The 19574-nt window shown below is 42.3% G+C and overlaps 1 protein-coding gene across 1 annotated transcript in view; it reads right to left on the bottom strand.

The window, feature by feature from the left end:
- Positions 1-19574, bottom strand: part of slc35g1 (solute carrier family 35 member G1) — a 47241-nt gene that overhangs the window by 11504 nt on the left and 16163 nt on the right. Inside the window, exon 2 of the mRNA XM_072557764.1 lies at positions 1398-1578. Within this exon, the coding sequence (XP_072413865.1) occupies positions 1398-1578 (181 nt within the window). The remainder of the gene's footprint in view (positions 1-1397; positions 1579-19574) is intronic.

The raw sequence follows: 19574 nt of genomic DNA, 5'->3' as shown, positions 1-19574 counted from the left end.
TAACAGTTTTCACTATCAATGCTGGAAGGACATAAAAGATGCAGTGGGTTATTTCAGCTGGTCTGCAATCCCAATCACAACCTGTTAAGATGTTCACAAGTTAAGATGTGAAAAGTCAGATGTACTGAGAATGTGATCTTGTCTGAAAATCCAGGGCTGGGAACACTACAAGTTGTCTACAGGTGGAGATCTGAAAGGGATAAGCTGTTAGGTTATTTTGTATATCAAACTACTTTGATTAAATACATTAAAAATTAAAATGATCCTCCAATGCTCACCTTTGAGCTGATAAATTTATCATGTGATTTTTCCAAGCAATAAAAAAAAAGCACCCAAGAATATTACTTGTAGTATTATCTTCAAGTTTGAATGCTACTAACGTGGAAATATTTCAGGGGAGTTTGACTTAAATACAGACTGTTCCATAACTTCAACATTAAAATTAATATCCTGTCAGTTCAAACATGGACAGAATTAGACCTTGGATGCCTAATAACTATATAATGATAATTGTGTTGTGTGTCTAAGTATTTGGTCCAGGAGTTTGATTACATTATTTCAGACAAAATATTATCCCCACAAGCAGCAATCCACCCTGTTTAATGGCTCAGAACCACAGATTAATGTGCAATTACCCTATTAATGCATTAAGAGGATTATGGACAAATTAAAAAAGAAATGTGTTTTACTCATTTGTAACCTTAACCATGTTGTCTAAAGAAACATCACATAGACATGCAAGCAGTTAACAACTGAATCTACACTAGTAGCAGATTCAGTCTCAGTATTAAGCTAATGAAATTGGTTGAATTCAATAGCAGTACACATGCATTATGGGTAAAGAATGATAAAAAATGGATTACCCTGGCAGCTCAGTGACTTATGGAATTTGGAAGGTGATACTTAAGCAATCTTTTTTTTTACATAATGGGCTCGAAATCTGAAAAGTAGGACCACTACAGTGTGAAAACAAAGAGGACATTCAGCTAATCAAGTCCACATTGACTCTCTGCAGAACGTCTTATCCAGACCGACCCCAACCATATCCCTATAACACTGCATTTCCCATGACTAACCCACCTAGCCTACACATCCCTGGACAATACAGGACAATTTAGTATGGCTAATCCACCTAACCTGCACATCTTCGGACTGTGGAAGGAAACCAGAGCACGGAAGAAAACCCATGCAGACACAGGGAGAATGTGCAGACTCCACACAGACAAAGTCACCCAAGGCTGGACCCAAACCAAAGTCTCTGGTGTCATGAGGTAGCTGTGCTAACTATTGAGCCACCATGCCACCCTTAATTTTACTTTTAACATGTGTTCCTTCATTGCCATGGTAACTTTGTACGTAATACATTCAAAACTCCAGGATGTTTATTTTGGACTTACTCGTTGTATATAATGGCAGGCCATGTGAATAACCACTGAAACAAACATCGAATGCCACTAATTTCCAAAGCATGAACGCCATCAACCTTCTTCACCAAGAAAGAAGTGACTGAAAAGAACAAACAGGAAAGCAGGGTATAGCATAGTCCAAGTCCCACACATTTGGGCTTCTTCTCTGTTGCTGAAAGGAAAAAAAAGGAGAATTAAATTTACCAAATTTTTTTTAAACAATAAATATAATATCCACAACACAGAGTGGATCAACAAACTATCAGCACAGAAACTGAATTAGCCCACGTCATTGTTTGAGTAACACACGAGTCTCCTCACGCTTCAGTTCATCCAACTGCATTATTAATAGATGCAATGTGAAGAGTAGTTTGACACTACAGTTCTGGAGAGATGGGTTCCAGTCAGGTGGTCACCTCATAACTGGTTGTGACTAGTTCCAGTTCCTTGCCCAGACCTCACCAAACCAGTTAAGAATAAATCTAAAATCTTTGACTACATTTTTCTCCATGTAAAAAGTTTACATTTAAGAAAAAAATGTACATACTAAAACATTTCTTTGGAACAGAGGGGGCTGAGGGTCTTGATTAAGTGGATAAATTGATATAAATTTTACACTGAGGGTACTGGGAATCTAGAACTTGCTGCCTCAAAGGCTGGTAGAGGCCAGAACTCTCTTGGTTATACACTTAAAGTGACGTGACAACTGGAAAATGGAATGAGACTGGATGGCTCTGCACTAGGTAGTGTGGATAACGATGGACCAAATGGCCTCCTTTCATGCTATAAATTTCAACAGGACCTCTGCAGAGTTAATACGACAGGAACATAATATTGATCATTTTGCAATTTATTTTGACATTGATACCTCACTGGTTCACTTTCAGCTGCTGTACGGTGAACAATTCTGGACTCTGCACTTCTGGAGAGATATAAAGACTTTGGAGAGGGCACAAAGCAGGTTTACCAGACTAGGATGTGAGAATTCAGAAATTGGAAAAGTGACAAACTTCCTCTGATCCCAGGAAAACAATTAAGACATTGGCTAATGAAGTTTAAGAAAAAGAGGAGAGGTTTTAATAGAGTAGATAAAGAAAATCTATTCCCTCTGAGTCAATAACAGATTCAAAGTTACAAGAAAACAAATCTAGAGGAAATTCGAGAATATTTTTACTCAGTCATGAGCTGTAAAGTTGTATCTCGAAAAGAATATAAGAGTCAGTAATAAATAAGAAAGTAAAATCTTTAAAGCAAGCAATAAATAAATAATCCCAAAGGAGAAATAGAAAGATGCTCGAGGATTCTGATCTAAAATGATACAGTGCTTTCAAAAGGACTCAGAGGCAAAACTGATTAAAGACCACCATTCAGTGCTGTATGTTTAGATGATATTACCTACCACTTAAATGTATTATTAATAAAGCCTATCGTGATGAAACATTGAAAATGGTGGAAAAATATGCCATTTGGCCCGTGACGTTTGAATAAATCTAACCACACTGAGCAGTGCCTTGCCCATAGCTTTGCAGGTTGCGGTACAGCAGGTATATACACATTATTTTGAAGTGAGTTGAGAGTTTCCACCTCAATCAACTGGGCAGCAAACTCCAGACAACTCTCACCTCTGGGCAAAAGGGTTTTCCCTCATGCCCTGTGATGGAACAGAAAGAATGTATAAATTATTTTTATTTATTGTGATTTTGGGTTACTAGAATTATAAATTAAACATATGGGTTTGTCTGTTTTTGGAGGTAGCTTTTAAAAATTACAATACCCATAATTCTATGCAACAGAAAGTTACCCAGAGTTCCTAGGGATTTACCACAGGACTTAGAGGAGAACTTCTTCTCTGACTGTTCTTTTTAGTCTGTGCTGGGAAATTGTCCGAGAGAGAAATATATATCAAGTACCGAGAAGTATTTTGTGGAGTCTATGTGCACAAAGCAGCATAAGAAAAGTTACATTACTCAGAGACCAGAGTGTTAAGCTACAGTCGGTGCTAAAGAGAAGTTAAGGTTTGAAGTTTTAGAAAAAAGGAAATTGAAAATGCGTCAAGGATAGTCAACATCCACCACACTACCCTCAATCCTCCTTGCTACTTCCTCAAAAAAAATTCCACAAAGTCAGTATTGCACAACTTTCCCTGACACTCACCTACTGACAGTTCCTGATTAATTCATTCACTACCAAGGTCAGACTAATTAATCTATAGGCATATCCATTACACAATATCTGGGTCATGGTGCAAAACCTGCAGACCTACATTCCTTTAAATGAGGATTGGAAAACAATTCAAGGGATCCGCTATTTCATTCTGGACTTCCTATAACGGCTTAGGATACAATTTTGTTTGATTCATTTGCGAGATGTGAGCGTCACTGGGTGTGTCACATTTATTGCCCGTCCTCAGTTGCCCTCTTGAACCACTGCAGTCAAGTTGCTGTGGGTTGACCCATAAATGCCCTTAGGGAGGCAATTCCAGAATGCTGACCCAACGACACTGAAGGAAAGTTGATATATTTCCAGGTCACGATGGCTTGGAGGGGAACTTGAAGATGATGGTCCCATCAATCTGCTGTCCTTGTCCTTCTAGATGGCAACAGCCCTGGATTCGGAAGGTGCTATCCAAGTTTTTTGTTGAATTTCTGCAGTGCATCTTGCAAAATGTGTACACTACAGCTACTGAGCATCATAATGCAGGAAAGCAATGCTTGGGGATGTGGTGTTAATGGAGTGGCTGCTTTGTCCTGGTTGGTGTCAAGCTTCATGAGTTATTGGTAAATGGTAACCCCAGGATGTCCAATAGTGGGACTGTCAGCAATGTGGGCGGCACGGTGGCACAGTGGTTAGCACTGCTGCCTCACAGCGCCTGAGACCCGGGTTCAATTCCCGCCTCAGGCGATTGACTGTGTGGAGTTTGCACGTTCTCCCCGTGTCTGCGTGGGTTTCCTCCGGGTGCTCCGGTTTCCTCCCACAGTCCAAAGATGTGCAGGCCAGGTGAATTGGCCATGCTAAATTGCCCATAGTGTTAGGTAAGATGTAGATGTAGGGGTATGGGTGGGTTACGCTTCGGCGGGGCGGTGTGGACTTGTTGGGCCGAAGGGCCTGTTTCCACACTGTAAGTAATCTAATCTAATCTAATCTAATCTATTGAATGCCAAGGGACAGTGGTTGGATTGAGAGATAGTCATTGCCTAGCAGTTGCATAGTGTGAATGTTAATTGCCACTTGCCAGCCCAAGCCTAGATTTTGTCCAGATCCTTGTTGCATTTGAACATGGACTGCTTCAGAACTTGGAAAGGGGAGCAACAAGTTCTGGAGCACAGGTCCTCAGTACTAGAATTGGAACATTGTCAGGGCCGATAGCCTTTGCAGTATCCAATGCATCCAACATGGAGTGAATCGAATTGGCTGAAGACAGGTATCTATGATGCTGACTATCGCTGGAGGAGGCAGAGATGGATCATCCACTCAGCATTTCTGGCTGAAGGTTGCTGCGAAAGCTTCAGCCTTATCTTTTACACGGATATGTTGGTCTCTTCCATCATTGAGGATGGGGATATTTGTGGAACTGCCCCCTCCACCGAGTTTTTAAATTGTGCACAAACATTCATGATTGGATATGGCAAGACTGCAGAGCGTGGATCTGATCCATTGGTTGTGGGATTGCTTAACTCAGACTATTACTTTCTGCTTATACTTGTTTAGCATGCAAGTAGTCCTGTTTGGTAGCTTGACCAGGATGACACCTCATCTTCAGGTATGTGCACTCTCCATTGAAGCAGGGTTGATCCCTTGGCTTGATGGTAGTGGTTGAGTGGGGAATATACCGGGCTATGAAGTTACAGACTGTGCTGGAGTACAATTCTGCTGCTGTTGCTGGCCCACAGTGCCATGGATGTCCAGTCTTGAGTTACTAGGTCTGTTCCATTTAGCACAGTGCTAGTACCATACAACGCAACAGAAGTTTTTCTCAACATGATTTTGTCTCCACAAGGGCTGGGTCTTGGTCACGGTCACTTTTATCGATACAGTCATGGACAGATACATTTGCAACCGGCAGATTGGTAAGGATGCAGTCGAGTATGTTTTTCCCTCTTGTTGGTTCCCTAATCACCTGTCGCAGACCAATCTAGCAGCTATACCCTTTAGGACCCGACCAGCTTCATCTGTAGTGCTGTTGCTGAGCCATTCTTGGTGGTGGATATTGGAATCCCCCACCCAGAGTTTTGTGCCCTTACCACCCTCAGTGCTTCCTCTAAGTATTGTTCAACATTGAGGAGTATTGATTCATCAGCAGAGGGAGGACAGTATGTGGCAACCAGCAGGAGGTTTCCTTGCCCGTTTAACCTGAAGCCACGAGACTTCATGGGATCTGGAGTCAGTGTCGAGGACTTCCACAGTAACTCCCTCCCGAAATATCCCACTGTGCCGCCAACTCTGCTGGGTCAGTCCTACTGGTGGGACAAGAGATATACAGAGATGGTGGTGTCTGGGACATTTTCTGTAAGGTATGATTCCAGAAGAATAGCTATTTTACTTGCCGAGTCTGAGAGTCAGCTCTCTCAATTTTAGCACAAGGCCCCAGATGTCAGTGAGGAGGACTTTGCAGAGTCAACAGGGCTGTTTCTGCTATTGTCTTTTGCGGTGCCTTGGTCGATGCCGGGTGATCCATCCGATTTGATAGCAATTGATAAAACCAGAGTGGCTTAGTAAGCAATTTTGGAGGGCAATTGACAGTCAAACACATTGCTGTGGGTCTGAAGTCTCATGTAGGTCAGAGGAGCAGAGGAAAGACTATTTCCTTCCCTGAAGGACATTAATGAGCCAGTTGGCCAATCGACAATGGTTACACGGACAGCAGTAGATTCTCAATTCCAGATTTTCAACATTGAATTCGAATTCCTCCATCTGCCATGATGGGATTCGAACCTGGGTCCCCAGAATATTAGCTATGTTTATGGATTAATAAGTCTCATGATAATACCACTATCCATCACCTTCCCACTATAAACATCTACTATCCAACTTCAAGGAAAATCAACCCCTCCTGTACTTCCCTTCTCACAATTCTTAAAATTTACCTAATACCTAATTAAACTAGAAACTCTGACCCTGTCTGCACAAAGGTGATGCGAATTATATATCTCTCTCAAAAGCCCTACAATTTCCTCACTCTTGTTCTGAAATGTACAGATAAAATTAAAGGAAAATTAAAGACATTTTACCAGCCAACATTTTGTCGTATCATCTTTCTCCTTTCCTAATCTCATTTTTTCACCTCACCTGGCACTTTGTATACTTCTCTAAATTTCCATTCGTAATTTTTTTTAAAATGAAATTTAAAAGCTCCATTTTTCAGCTCGGTCTTAACTCTGTTGTTTTTCTAGATAACCAGGGGACTCTAGATTTGGCAGTACCACCCTTTCTACCACCCTAACCTGTGCCCATGGAATTGAGCGTTTCAAAGCCTTAGTTTGCTCCAAGTAGCTGTAAATAATCCACTTGCAACAGATCATTTCTCAGCTTTGTACAGTTTGCCATTCCCCAAAGTCGAACTTCTAATTTTGTCCCTTTCCATAATGATGTTAACTCTCACTGAATGATGATTACAAGGAAGGACATGTCATGCTGGAGCTATATAACTCTCCAGCTAAATACTGCCAGCTGTCCTGGGCACCATACTTTAGCAGCATGGGCCCTGTTGTTCTAGTCTCACTGCTGCTTGGGTCACAACATAAAACAGAATTATATTATGCTCTACTCCTGAAATGGCCAATCCCATACTTTCTCTGTATTTGACATCGAAGGAAAGATACATCAACCAGGTTTCTTTAATGAATGGAAAACCCAGCAATGAAGATGCAGAACATCTTCATAAAAATATACATAAAAGACATAAAAATATAAATATTTACTATTCTTAAGACCTTAGGGGATGGGGCATTTTCAGGATGCTATAGGTTTCAGTGCTGGAGCCACAATTATTTACAACATATACAGCAAATTTGTTTTAACTGGCACCTTAGGAACTGGCACTCTTGATAAAACTGTATGCCTAAAATAGCAGACATTTACTGTATTATTGCAATCTCCGAGTAATTGGTTGATGGCGAGAATGAGAAGGCTGTACGCTGGAGAGTTTTATTTAAGCTCGTGATTTGTGCTGTAAATAAAACTAAAACAGGGATATGTAAACCCGCTGCATGATGTTTCTATTACTTCCTGTGGGTTTTTACATTGAATATGTTCACCCTTTGATCAACCAGGACAGTCCTGGTCCCACAAGTGCCAGTTAACAAAGCGTTTGCTGTATTAGCAACTCAGAAGTGAATGTGCTATTGCCATGCTTGTGTATGACATAAATAGGTTGAAGGTCAAGTAGCAGGGGTGACTGAAGTGTGCAGGGGAACATAGACAGGTTCGGTTGCCAAATAGAATCTTACATGGGAAAATAGGAAATTATGCATTTTGGCAGGTAAAACAGAAGAGTTGAAGATTACTTAAGTGGAGAACAATTGCAGAATGCTTAAGCACAGAAGGATTTGAGCACCCTCAGGCATAAATCACAAAAAGCGAGTATACATGTTTAGACAATAGGAAAGGCAAACAGAATGCTGGCCTTTATTCCAAAAGGGAATGAAGTATAAAAGAGGGAAGGCTTGCAAAAACCATGTAAGGCACACCCTCTCCTCCTTGACCTATCACCTTCATCCCCTCCCCCACTCACCCATTGTACTCTATGCTACTTTCTCCCCACCCCCACCCTCCTCTAGCTTATTTCTCCACGCTTCAGGCTCACTGCCTTTATTCCTGATGAAGGGCTTTTGCCCGAAACGTCGATTTCGAAGCTACTTGGATGCTGCCTGAACTGCTGTGCTCTTCCAGCACCACTAATCCAGAATCTGGTTTCCAGCCTCTGCAGTCATTGGTCTAGCAAGTAGGTAAAAACATACTCAGGAGGTAAAGTTTTGGTTCCCTGATCCAAGGAAACAGATACAGGAATTATAGGCAGTCCTGAGAACATTCAAAAGATTAATTCAAAATATGGAAGGATTTCTTTAAAATGGGAAGAGACAGAGAAAGCCAAGCCTGTAAATGTTGGAGCTTCGAAGTAGGAGAGGTGACCTTATTGGAACAGACATGATTCTTGGAGAACTTGAGGGTAGAGATTGAGAAGTTGTTTCCCCTTGTGGGATAATCTGGGATCAGAGTAAACAGCCACCCACTGAGGACAGAGATGAGGAAGAATTTCTTCTCTCAGAAGGTTCTGAATCTGAGAGATTCTTTACTGCAGAAGGCTGGGTTATTAAAAAGAATATTCAAAGCTGAGTTGAGGATTCTCAGATCAGCCACACAATCTCTTCATACGTGGAACAGATTCAGTGGGCAAAATGGCTGACTTCGACTCTTACATCTTAAGTCAAAATGCAAATACAAAGACACACACTTTCAGGTAGAGGATATATTTTCTAAAATCTCTGAATTCAGAGATTCATTTTAAAAAAGGCGAAAAAAAGGCATTTTGGCCAATGATAGTTTTCTTGAAGGCAAAAGAAAGGATAAGGAGTATAATGTTTCAAAAGACAACTGATCTGGTACGTGTACGTGATCAAGTCTTGAATTACACATAGCAGTCTCTGGGATCTTGGGAGACACAGCTTCTTCAGGAAACACAATGGGGTTGTTCAGTCACTCTTCTAGGACAGCAACCAGCTTGCAGCCTCATTTCACTGGAAAGGTATTTCGGAAATAGGAGGCAAGCTAAGCGGCTTACTAGGAACACACATATAGGAGTAGGCCATTCAGCCCCTCGAGCCTGTTCTGCCATTCAATGAAATCATGGCTGATCTTTGGCTTAACTCCATATAACTGCCTTTGACCTATAATCCTTAATATCTTCATTTAACTGATCGCAGATTTAAAAATAACTGATCCTGCATCAACTGCCATTCAAATAAACCTGTTGGACTATAACCTGGTGTTGTTTTTTTTTAAAAGTTGTTTTTTTTTACCCTAGTCCAACGCTGGCTCCTCCACATAACTGCTTGACTTGAACATTTCTTGATGTTGGTATAGTGTCTCAAGGAGACCAAATACTGAGCGGCACGGTGGCACAGTGGTTAGCACCATTCTCACTTGAACTCACGTTGCCAGGGACCCAACCTAAGTCACTCACCATCTGAACTTGGAATGAGTTTACTACGCCTTCAATCGCTGCTGGGTCCAAATCAGAGAACTCACTTCCTAACAGCACGAAGGGTCTACCCTGCGGATGGTCACAGCTCATTATCAACTCCAGAACAATTAGGGAAAGGCAATAATTGCTGGTCCAGTCAGTTCACACCCCACATCGCGTGAATGATTGGAAGAAGAGAGTTCAGCAGTGGGAAGCTGCAAGAGGCTGCACAAAATGGTGCTGCTCAATATCATACCACCTCTAAATGACAAACCCATCACTATAAAATGAGAATACAAGCCCCAATAGAATGACGTTGAATCCAAAATCTTGAAACAGGACAACATTAAAAACAGGGACTTACCATGCTCAACAGCATCTGTCTGTCTGGGAAGATGATTGACTGCTCACAGTGTGTGCCTTTTCTGGATTGAACGCAGTCTGCTGTGGTAATAGAGGCCAATTTGTGATGGGCACTCCAGCAGCCGCCATAGATGAATAGCCTTGGCCAAAGGTCAGTTTTCCCCCTTCTAGTGGGCTGTTTCCTGCCATTAAATCAGTTCTTTTAGCTTATGCTTTAGCCACATGTGCCCTGACTGCTCATCTCCAGGTACTCTGGTTAACCATGAGAACTTCCCATGCATCAACTCCAATCCCGGTCAACGTGCTGGTAGACGTCCTGGTTTCACTGAAGTGGGTAGCCTGTTGGTCTCACTCCAATAATCAAGCTGGCCACTGAGCAGATCTCGGAGATACAGCTGTCACTCACACAGCTCACATGACCTAGCTAGCGTAGCCATGATGGACACAGAGGGCACATGTGCTGGCTGGGCAACTTCCCTATCTGACACTGTGTGCTGACAGGAATGGTCCAATATTCACCTGAGGCAGTACATTTGGAAGCTGTTCAGCTGTTTCCCCTGGCTTTCACAGGTTGTTCATATCGTGTTTGTGTAAAAGAGGAGGCAGAGAGAAAACAAGCCTGGTCCATGCGAGCTGTGTATTTTCATTTATTGGTTCACACTCACCTTCCCAACTCCGATAATTTTGGCAATCACAGATTCAGCGTTATTATGAAAGATGGCAAGTAGTTATCGAACCCAAGGCCCTTGAGAATTTCAGGTGGCCTGCTATCATTTCCTGAAGTTTTAATCACTGGCAAGATTGTCAAGGCCTTGTTAGGTCTGACTACGGTGGGACTGCTGTCAAACACAGACCATCTCCAGTACATAATAGAGAGAGAAAAAAAAGCAGACACAGTGTTCAGCCACATTTTCATCTGCTTGCTAGGGTCGGTGAGGATCAATTCTGATTGTGTCAGGGAGCCTGCTCAGCTCATTGCTTTGCTTATTCCTCGTGCCCCACATGCTCCTGGAGTCAGCTGCAGATTGCATGTTGGTGCAGAGTTTCACCCAGTATTGTCTGGCACGATGCCAAGTCCAGCACAAGGCCTGCTTGGTCTAGTGTAATAAAGAGAAAAGAACATTTCCTGGTCTAACTGGATGAATCATTTATAGCTAATAAAATAGTTTATTGCAAATTAGCAACTAGTTAAGTTTGCATTGGTATGATGTTACAGACTCTGAGAAAATCAAATGTTCGGGCGCACTTTGAGATTTCCAGCTGTTCTACCCACGTGACATTGAAGTGGGTGATGCTTATTGCACTCCTCAGTATTAACCCCTTCAGACTTGACAACACCAAGTGATCTGCCAAGACTTCATTCGAGCAGTTCTGAGAATATCTAGGTTTTTTTGCTCCTGCTGAGGGCACGCTTAATAGTTCACGAGAGCTCTCCTTTTGATTTACTCATTTCAGATCAATAAGCCTCAATCCAGCTCGCATTCCTTGGATCGGTTTTCCCATGCACACAGTGCAGAGTTAGAAACGGTCATACAGATATGGACATGGCACTCTGGTCTTGGGTGTTCTTACTGGTTGAAAACGACAAAGGAAATCCAGGGTGTCCTCTGGATCAATAAAATTGCAAGTGTTGATCCAAAGGTGAGAGTTAGTGGACACTAGTTTCCTTGGCTGAAACCTGACACTCGAGAAGGGTCAGTGTGACCGTCAGTGCCTGCGATATTCAAAAGATGAGGACATTGTCCAAAGTGATGAGGAGACAGAGAGCAAGCTGGTGTCTGTGGCAGAATCTCAGCTGTCTCCAAGATACCCTGCAACATGGTTTAGTTTGGAAATAGCATCTCAGAGAACCCACAGTAACATCACAGCTTCCATCATCTTTTGGTTTTCGTTCATCTTGCTAAACTTGCAATCAAAATCAATCTTGGCACAGGTATCTCCTAGCAGGTAAAAAGTTGCTTGCTCTGGGCACTTGGCCGATGACAACAATAATAGATTAACACAAACTGTACTTGGCATCCTTGCAGTGAAAAATCAAAGAAAGGTTTGTTTAGTGGAGAAATTAATTTTCTTTGACCTTGTGTTAGCTGGTGCAGCAAGTTCCTGATCTGTTGCTATAGATTAGGACATGTTTATCCCCTCAATCATGTGTTATCTTGCAAAACTAGCCACTTGTTTCAAATTTTGAGGTGTTACTTGCATTCCATTTGGCCTCACTAAAGAATAACAGAATTTAACAGCAGCAATTTACCCACAGACTGAATCAAGGCCAACTTCACTGGAAAACCTCCTGACCTTCTCTCAAATCATACAAAGCAGAAAACTGAACACTTTGGATTAGATTACTTCCAGTGTGGAAACAGGCCCTTCGGCCCAACAAGTCCACACCGACCCGCTGAAGCGCAACCCACCCAGACCCATTCCCCTACATTTTACCCCTTCACCTAACACTACAGGCAATTTAGCATGGCCAATTCACCTAACTTGCACATTTTTGGACTGTGGGAGGAAACCAGAGCACCCGGAGGAAACCCATGCAGACACTGGGAGAACGTGCAAACTCCACACAGATAGTCGCCCGAGGCGGGTATTGAACCTGGGTCTCTGGCGCTGTGAGGCAGCAGTGCTAACCACTGTGCCACCGTGCCGCTCAGTATTTGGTCTCCCTCCTTGAGGCACTATACCAACATCAAGAAATGTTCAAGTCAAGCAGTTATGTGGAGGAACCAGCGTTGGACTAGGGTAAAAAAAACAACACTAGGTTATAGTCCAATAGGTTTATTTGAAAGTATAGCTTTGTTAACCATCTGAAGAAGCAGCGCTTCGAAAGCTAGTGCCTCCGACTAAACCTGTTGGACCATAACCTGGCGTTGAGAGATTTTTAATTATGTTTGATTTTTGATTAATCCTCTGTGTGCTATTCTATACAGTCAGCTATATGTGTTGGTGAGCCAAAATTAGATGATGGCTTCCAACTGGTTGTACAACGGAGTGAAATCATTTATTACAACATTAATAGAGGGCAGGGGATGTGACATCGATTGTCAATTTGGATCCAAAGTTGGACTCCAGTAGAGAATGAAGCTGCCCGCTGGATCCACTGCAGCACCTGGAACCATAAGTTAGCAATTTCTTTACCCCCGAAAAGGAGATGCTCGAAGAAATTCAGAAGTTGGGTAATGAGGAAAAAGTCCGAAAATTACCCACTACTTTCTGAACTTGATTCCGGCAATTATAAAAAGATCAGTCAAAACAGAGTCAGAACGAATATAATGTTCAATTAGCCAAAAGCCCTGATATTGACCGGAACTGAAAACAAATAGGCAGCACAGTGGCTCAGTGGTTAGCACTGCCTCGTCACAGAACCAAGGACCCGGGTTCAGTCCTCTCTTTGGGCGATTGTGTGTGAATGGAGTTTGCACATTCTCTCAGTGTCTGCATGGGTTTCCTCTAGGTGCTCCACTTTCCTCCCACAATCCGAAGATGTGCAGGTCAGGTGAATTAGCCATGCTAAATTGCCCATGGTGTTGGGGGTATTAGTCAGGGGTAAATACAGAGTAGGGAAATGGGTCTGGGTGGGTTACTCTTCAGCGTGGGCTTGTTGGGCCAAACAGCTTGTTTCCACACTGTAGGGAATCTAATCTAATCTAATCTAAAATGGTCATTGACAACAGAATCTTCTTGATACCTTCCAGAGAACTTCAGTATTATATAGATGAGTCCCGAACCAAAATGCACAAATTTCCTCTATTACAAAGTCTCAGCTAATCATTAGACTAGGTAATTTATCTAGATCCTTTTAAATCCTGTCAAATTCATTCACATTAAAACTATTCAAATAGTCAGTGTCAACAGAAAAAAAATGTGAGAATGCGCAATGTGGAACTGGGCTAATGGTATTAAAGGGAGTGCAAGGGAATATTGCGTGCAATTCTGGTCTCCTTCCTATCGGAAAGATGTTGTGAAACTTGAAAGGGTTCAGAAAGGATTTACAAGGATGATGCCAGGGTTAGAAGATTTGAGCTACAGGGAGAGGCTGAACAGGCTGGGGCTGTTTTCCCTGGACCGTCGGAGGCTGAGGGGTGACCTTATAGAGGTTTACAAAATTATGAGAGGCATGGATAGTTTAAATAGACAAAGTCATTTCCATGGGATCGGGGAGTCCAGAACTAGAGGGCATAGGTTTAGGGTGAGAGGGGAAAGATATAAAAAAGACCTAAGAAGCAACCTTTTCTCACAGAGGGTGGTACGTGTATGGAATGAGCTGTCAGAGGATGTGGTGGAGGCTGGTACAATTGCAACATTTAAGACGCATCTGGATGGGTATATGAAGGGTTTGGAGGGATATGGGCCAGGTGCTGGCAGGTGGGACTAGATTGGGTTAGGATATCTGGTCAGCGTGGACAGGTTGGACCGAAGGGTCTGTTTCCATGCTATACATCTCTATGACAGTGAAGGTGAGGGCACCACAAAGGACAGAGGTTACAGTGGAATGGCCTGTACAAGAACGTAGGCCAGAGATCATTGCACCCATTTGACAATAAGGATTTTGAATTTCATGCTTTGGTGAAGGGCAGATGTGAGGATGTGCCTGACAGAATTCAGGTGACGACAGTCAGTGAACAGGGAATAATACTGTTTAAAAAAGTGTTGTTACACAAGCTGCTTGCATGTCAAGTTAAACTCGAATGTTTACCCCCAGTGCTTTCTGCAGCACCAGTGTCAGTCCAGTCTATTCACATCAGACTGTAGTTTCTTTTTTAAAATTTAGCCTATTTTTCTAATCAAGCCACTGAGATGTTATTATATCCCTCTGGAGCAGGTGGGACTTGAGCCTGGACCAGGGATAGAGACACTACCACTGCACCATAAAAGAGGGCAGATTTCCGATCAGTTTCGAAGGAACAGCAATGAATTCACTGCATTTTTGAAAAGCTAGTTACCAGTCAGTTTCCTCTTTTTTAATTCCCTGAGCCAAGCTACCAGATGTATTACGTTCAGTTTCCTGTTGCATCTTGCCACGTTGGATATAAGTTACAGAGAAACATAGAAAATAGGTGTAGGAGTAACTCATTTGGCCCTCAAGCCTTCTCCACTATTCAATACGATCATCTGACTCATTACCCTGCTCCCGCTTTCTCTCCATAACTTTTGATTGCTTTAACCCAAAGAACTGCAGTATATCTAATTCCTTCTTCTCATAAAAGTTCACAATTTCTGGCTGTTAGTTTAGTATTGTAGACAATTGGCTGGTGAGTCCGTCTGATGATGCTATTAATCCAGGAGATTTCTATTAACTAACATTGGCCAAACCAGTGATATAATTTGACACGTAACAAAGAAAATTTCAAAACAGTAAGGTTGAAAATCCTTTGACACATTTGATTCCTTTTATGTGAATCGACCTGAACCCACATTTCTTCATCCTTGAAAAAAAAAGTTTGTGTTTAAATTTGCTCAGATTGTAGGAATTGTGGAGATAGATTTTATCTTTGATTTGCAGCAGGCTTCCACAGGACAGATAGCAGGGTGGGGGGGGCGGTGAGTGTTTGACTATGTGGTAAACTACCAGCCACTGATTTTGCTACCCTCAGTAGGAAGGAAGGGGTGTATGCTTGTGAATAACAGCAGTAAGGTAGCAGTCTAAATGACAGATGTATTGGGAGCTGTTGAAATTCATTTGGCTAGGCCAACGTTAACTTGAGTGTTTTCCAAATATAGAACACATTGCCCGTTATAATCACAAGTTATTTACATTTCAAAAGTTGTATTCAGGATAACAGGCCTAGGATGTACAGATCCTTCTTTGAGATGAAAATTAAAGAGAGCACAAACATTGGTCTACAATTTGTAGACCAGTTTCCATCCTTATTATGGATAGTACATCATACTCTACATTTTGCTTCTAAGTGTCAGAAATTCCTGACCTCAGTTTTCCAGTTAGCAATGAAGGAAAATGAATGCCAAGTCACTATATAAATTTAAAATAATTCTACCTAGTACAGTGATATTGTTGTACCTCCCACTCCCTACTTTGAGAATCGAGAGGCCTAGCAAATTGAAACCATGTCTTTTGGCCTATTATTAATATTCATTTTTGTTGAAAAATAAAATGCCACAGAATTACGATTTTCACAGCTAATGAAATCTGGCCCATGATGTTTGTGCTGGGTCTCAATGGGCAATGCCTGCTTCCTGCATGTTCTTACAGTTATCTCTCGAATGCTGTCTCCACCACACTCAATCCAGATTTTAAGTTTCTCCTCTCTTCTCCATTACCTCTTTTGACAATTACCTTCAATCCATGCCTTCCCATTCTAAATCATTCTGCTAATAGGAACAGTATCTCCCTAACCATTGTCTGGACCACAGTGCGATTTGGAACACCTCTGTCAAGAACTCCCAATCTTCACTTCTCCAGAAAAATAAAAATTTATCAACTTCTGAAAAGTTAAATGAATCCCTAACCCCTAACCTGAAAAAGAGGAGAATTCCCGATTTCCATTCCCTTTAGTGTGAAGTATTGCTTCCTGACATTACCCCAGAATGGCCTGCCTCTAACCTGAGGATTAATCACAGTGCTCTGGACACCGATAGAAGGAAGCTCCAGAAGTTTCATCCAGTGACAGTGAAGTAAGGGTGAGCTGTGGCTTGGACAGCAACATTGAAGGCGGTGGCATTCCCATGCATCTGCTGTGTTTGTCCCTCTAGTGGGAGAAGTAGAGAGTTGGAAGATGCTGCTGAAGGGCCCTTCGTGAGTTGGTAAATGTATCCCCCCTCCACACAAGTGGGTAGCATCCACATCAGGTGGAGGGAGGGAGTGTTGAATGCAGTGGATGGGTCACCAAGTGCGGTCCTTTGTCCCCGATGATGTCTAGATTCCTGCATGTGTTTTATAAGCTGCCCCCATGCAGGCAATTGGATAGTATTCCATCAGAGTCCTGACCTATGCCTTGCAGATGCTGCACAGACCTCTGGAGAGTCGACAGCTGAGGGAATTACCCATTGCATAATTCCCAACTTCTGACCTGCTCTTACGGATGCAATATTTATGCAACACACAGTAAATTCCAACATCCTGCGTGCAAGGTTATAAAAGAGGACACGTTATACTGAGATACTGACAATACCAGTGACTCAGCAGCACTTTTGGCTCAGAGTCAGGTTCAAGTTCAAATGCAAATAAAGCAGTCGGCTTCAGTGTCCAAGTTGCTGCAAACTGAACTGCACTCTGAAAACATTCAATCAACATCCCCACTCTGACATTATGCTGAAGGAGTGAAAGTGATTGACAAAGTGGCTACAGATGGTTGGGCCTAGGATATCAGCCCAAGGCACAACAGCAGTGTCTTGCTTTTAACAGTTTCTTCAATTACTTCAGGTTTCTCTCCATTTTCAGACTGAGGTAATGACGATACCAACTTGTATTAAAAACATATATAGGGGGCTTTAGAAAATATGAAGCAATCAAGAAAGTGGGCTAAGAGTGAGATGAGGAGAAACTTCTTTACTCAGTTGGAATGCACTGCCTGGGAGACTGGGTGGAGGTAGATTCCAGACAAGGTTTCACAAGAGTGCTGGATATTCATTTGAAAGTGATTTACTTTAGAGGGCTACAGAATGGTGCTGGTGAGTGAGACTAGCTGGGTGCCTCTTTCAGGAGTTGGTACAGTCACAATGGGTCCAATGGCCTCCTTCTGTACTGCAAAATTCTATGATTGATATTTAAATTTTATGGAATCATACAATAAGTGGAGATATTCAGCTAGGTAGCTAAAAGCCTGCACTAAGAATTAGGTTTTAAGGACAAACATAGTTAGAGTCATTCAGCGCAGATCCAACCAGGTAAAAACAATGACTACAGATGCTGGAAACCAGATTTTGGATTAGTGGTGCTGGAAGAGCACAGCAGTTCAGGCAGCATCCAAGTAGCTTCGAAATCGACGTTTCGGGCAAAAGCCTGATGAAGGCTTTTGCCCAAAACGTCGATTTCGAAGCTACTTGGATGCTGCCTGAACTGCTGTGCTCTTCCAGCACCACTAATCCAGAGCAGATCCAACCAGTCCATGTCGAACATAATCCCAAACTAAACTACTCCCACCTGCCTGCTCTTGGCCCATCTCCCTCCAAACCTCTCCAATTCATGTACTTATCCAAATGTCTTTCAATAATTGTAATTGCACCTACATCCACCAGTCCTAAAGGAGGAAGGCGGCTTAGGGATGGAATTCCAGAATTCAGGACTCAGCAAACAAAGGCACAGTAAAATGCAGAAATATATAATTTCACACAAATCTCTGACAACTGCCAAATTGTCCGTCCCTAAAGGCATTGTGGGTCTACCTAAGGCACATAGTTATAGAATTATACAACATAGAAATGGACCTTTTGGTCTAACTCATCCATGCTGACCAAACATCCTAAACTGGTTCAGTCCCATTTGCCAGCATTTGGGACATTTACTCCTCCTCTATCCCAGGGAAAAAAGCTCTATTAAAAAGGTCACCCCTCAGCCTCCGATGCTCCAGGGAAAACAGCCCCAACCTATCCAACCTCTCCCAAGAGCTCAAATATTCTAACCCTGGCAATATCCTTGTAAATCATTTCTAAATTCTTCCAAGTTTTACAACATCCTTCCGATAGGAAAGGAGACCAGAATTGCACGCAATATTCCAAAAGTGGCCTGACCAATGTCCTGTACAGGTGCAACATGACTTCTCAACTCCTATAGTCTATGCACTGTCCAATGAAGGAAATTATACCAAATGCCACCTTCACTATCCTGTCTACCACTTTCAAGGGACTATGATTCTGCACTCCAAGATCTTTTTCTTCAGCAACACTCCCCAGGACCTTACTATTAAGCATATAAATCCTACCCTTATTTGCTTTTCCAAAACACTGCACCTCACATCTTTCTAAATTAAACTCCATTTGCCATTCCTCAGCCCATCTGATCAAAGTCCCATTATACTCTAAGATAACCTTCTTCGCTGTCCACTACACTAAGTTTGATGCCATCTGAAAACTTAGTAAGCATTCCTCCTAAGTTCACATCCAAATCATTTATATAATGATGACAAACCCCTCCCCGCCCCTTCAAGTCAATTTTCTATCCAATTGGTTAGCTCCCCCTCGGTCCCATGTGATCTAATCTTGCTAAGTGGTCTGCCAGAGGGAACCTTGTCAAAAGCCTTACTGAAGGCCATATAAACAACATGGCAGGCAGAGTAGTCAATCTTTTGTGACTTCAAAAATAAACTCAATCATACAGTCATAGAGATATACAACACAGAAACAGATCTTACAGTCCAACTTATCCATACCGACCAGACATCCCAAATCAATCCAGTCCCACCTGCCAGCACCCAGCCTACATCCCTCCATTCATATACCCATCCAGATGCCTTTTAAACACTAATTGTGCCAATCTCCACCACTTCCTCTGGCAACCCACTCTACACACACACACCACCTTGTATGGAAAAAGTGCCCCTTAGGTCCCTTTTTAAAATCTTTCCTTTAAAAAGGCCTTGGTGAATTTGCAAAGATTTTCTGGAACGATAGCAGGGATTTAAGTGATGGAAAACTGGGATTATTCTTCGTCCAAGCAGAGAAGGTTAGGG

Source organism: Chiloscyllium punctatum, chromosome 38 (genome assembly GCF_047496795.1).
Source record: "Chiloscyllium punctatum isolate Juve2018m chromosome 38, sChiPun1.3, whole genome shotgun sequence".
NCBI lineage: Eukaryota > Metazoa > Chordata > Chondrichthyes > Orectolobiformes > Hemiscylliidae > Chiloscyllium > Chiloscyllium punctatum.
The sequence above is the reverse complement of the archived record's forward strand: the minus strand, read 5'-3'. Positions and strand labels throughout refer to the sequence as shown.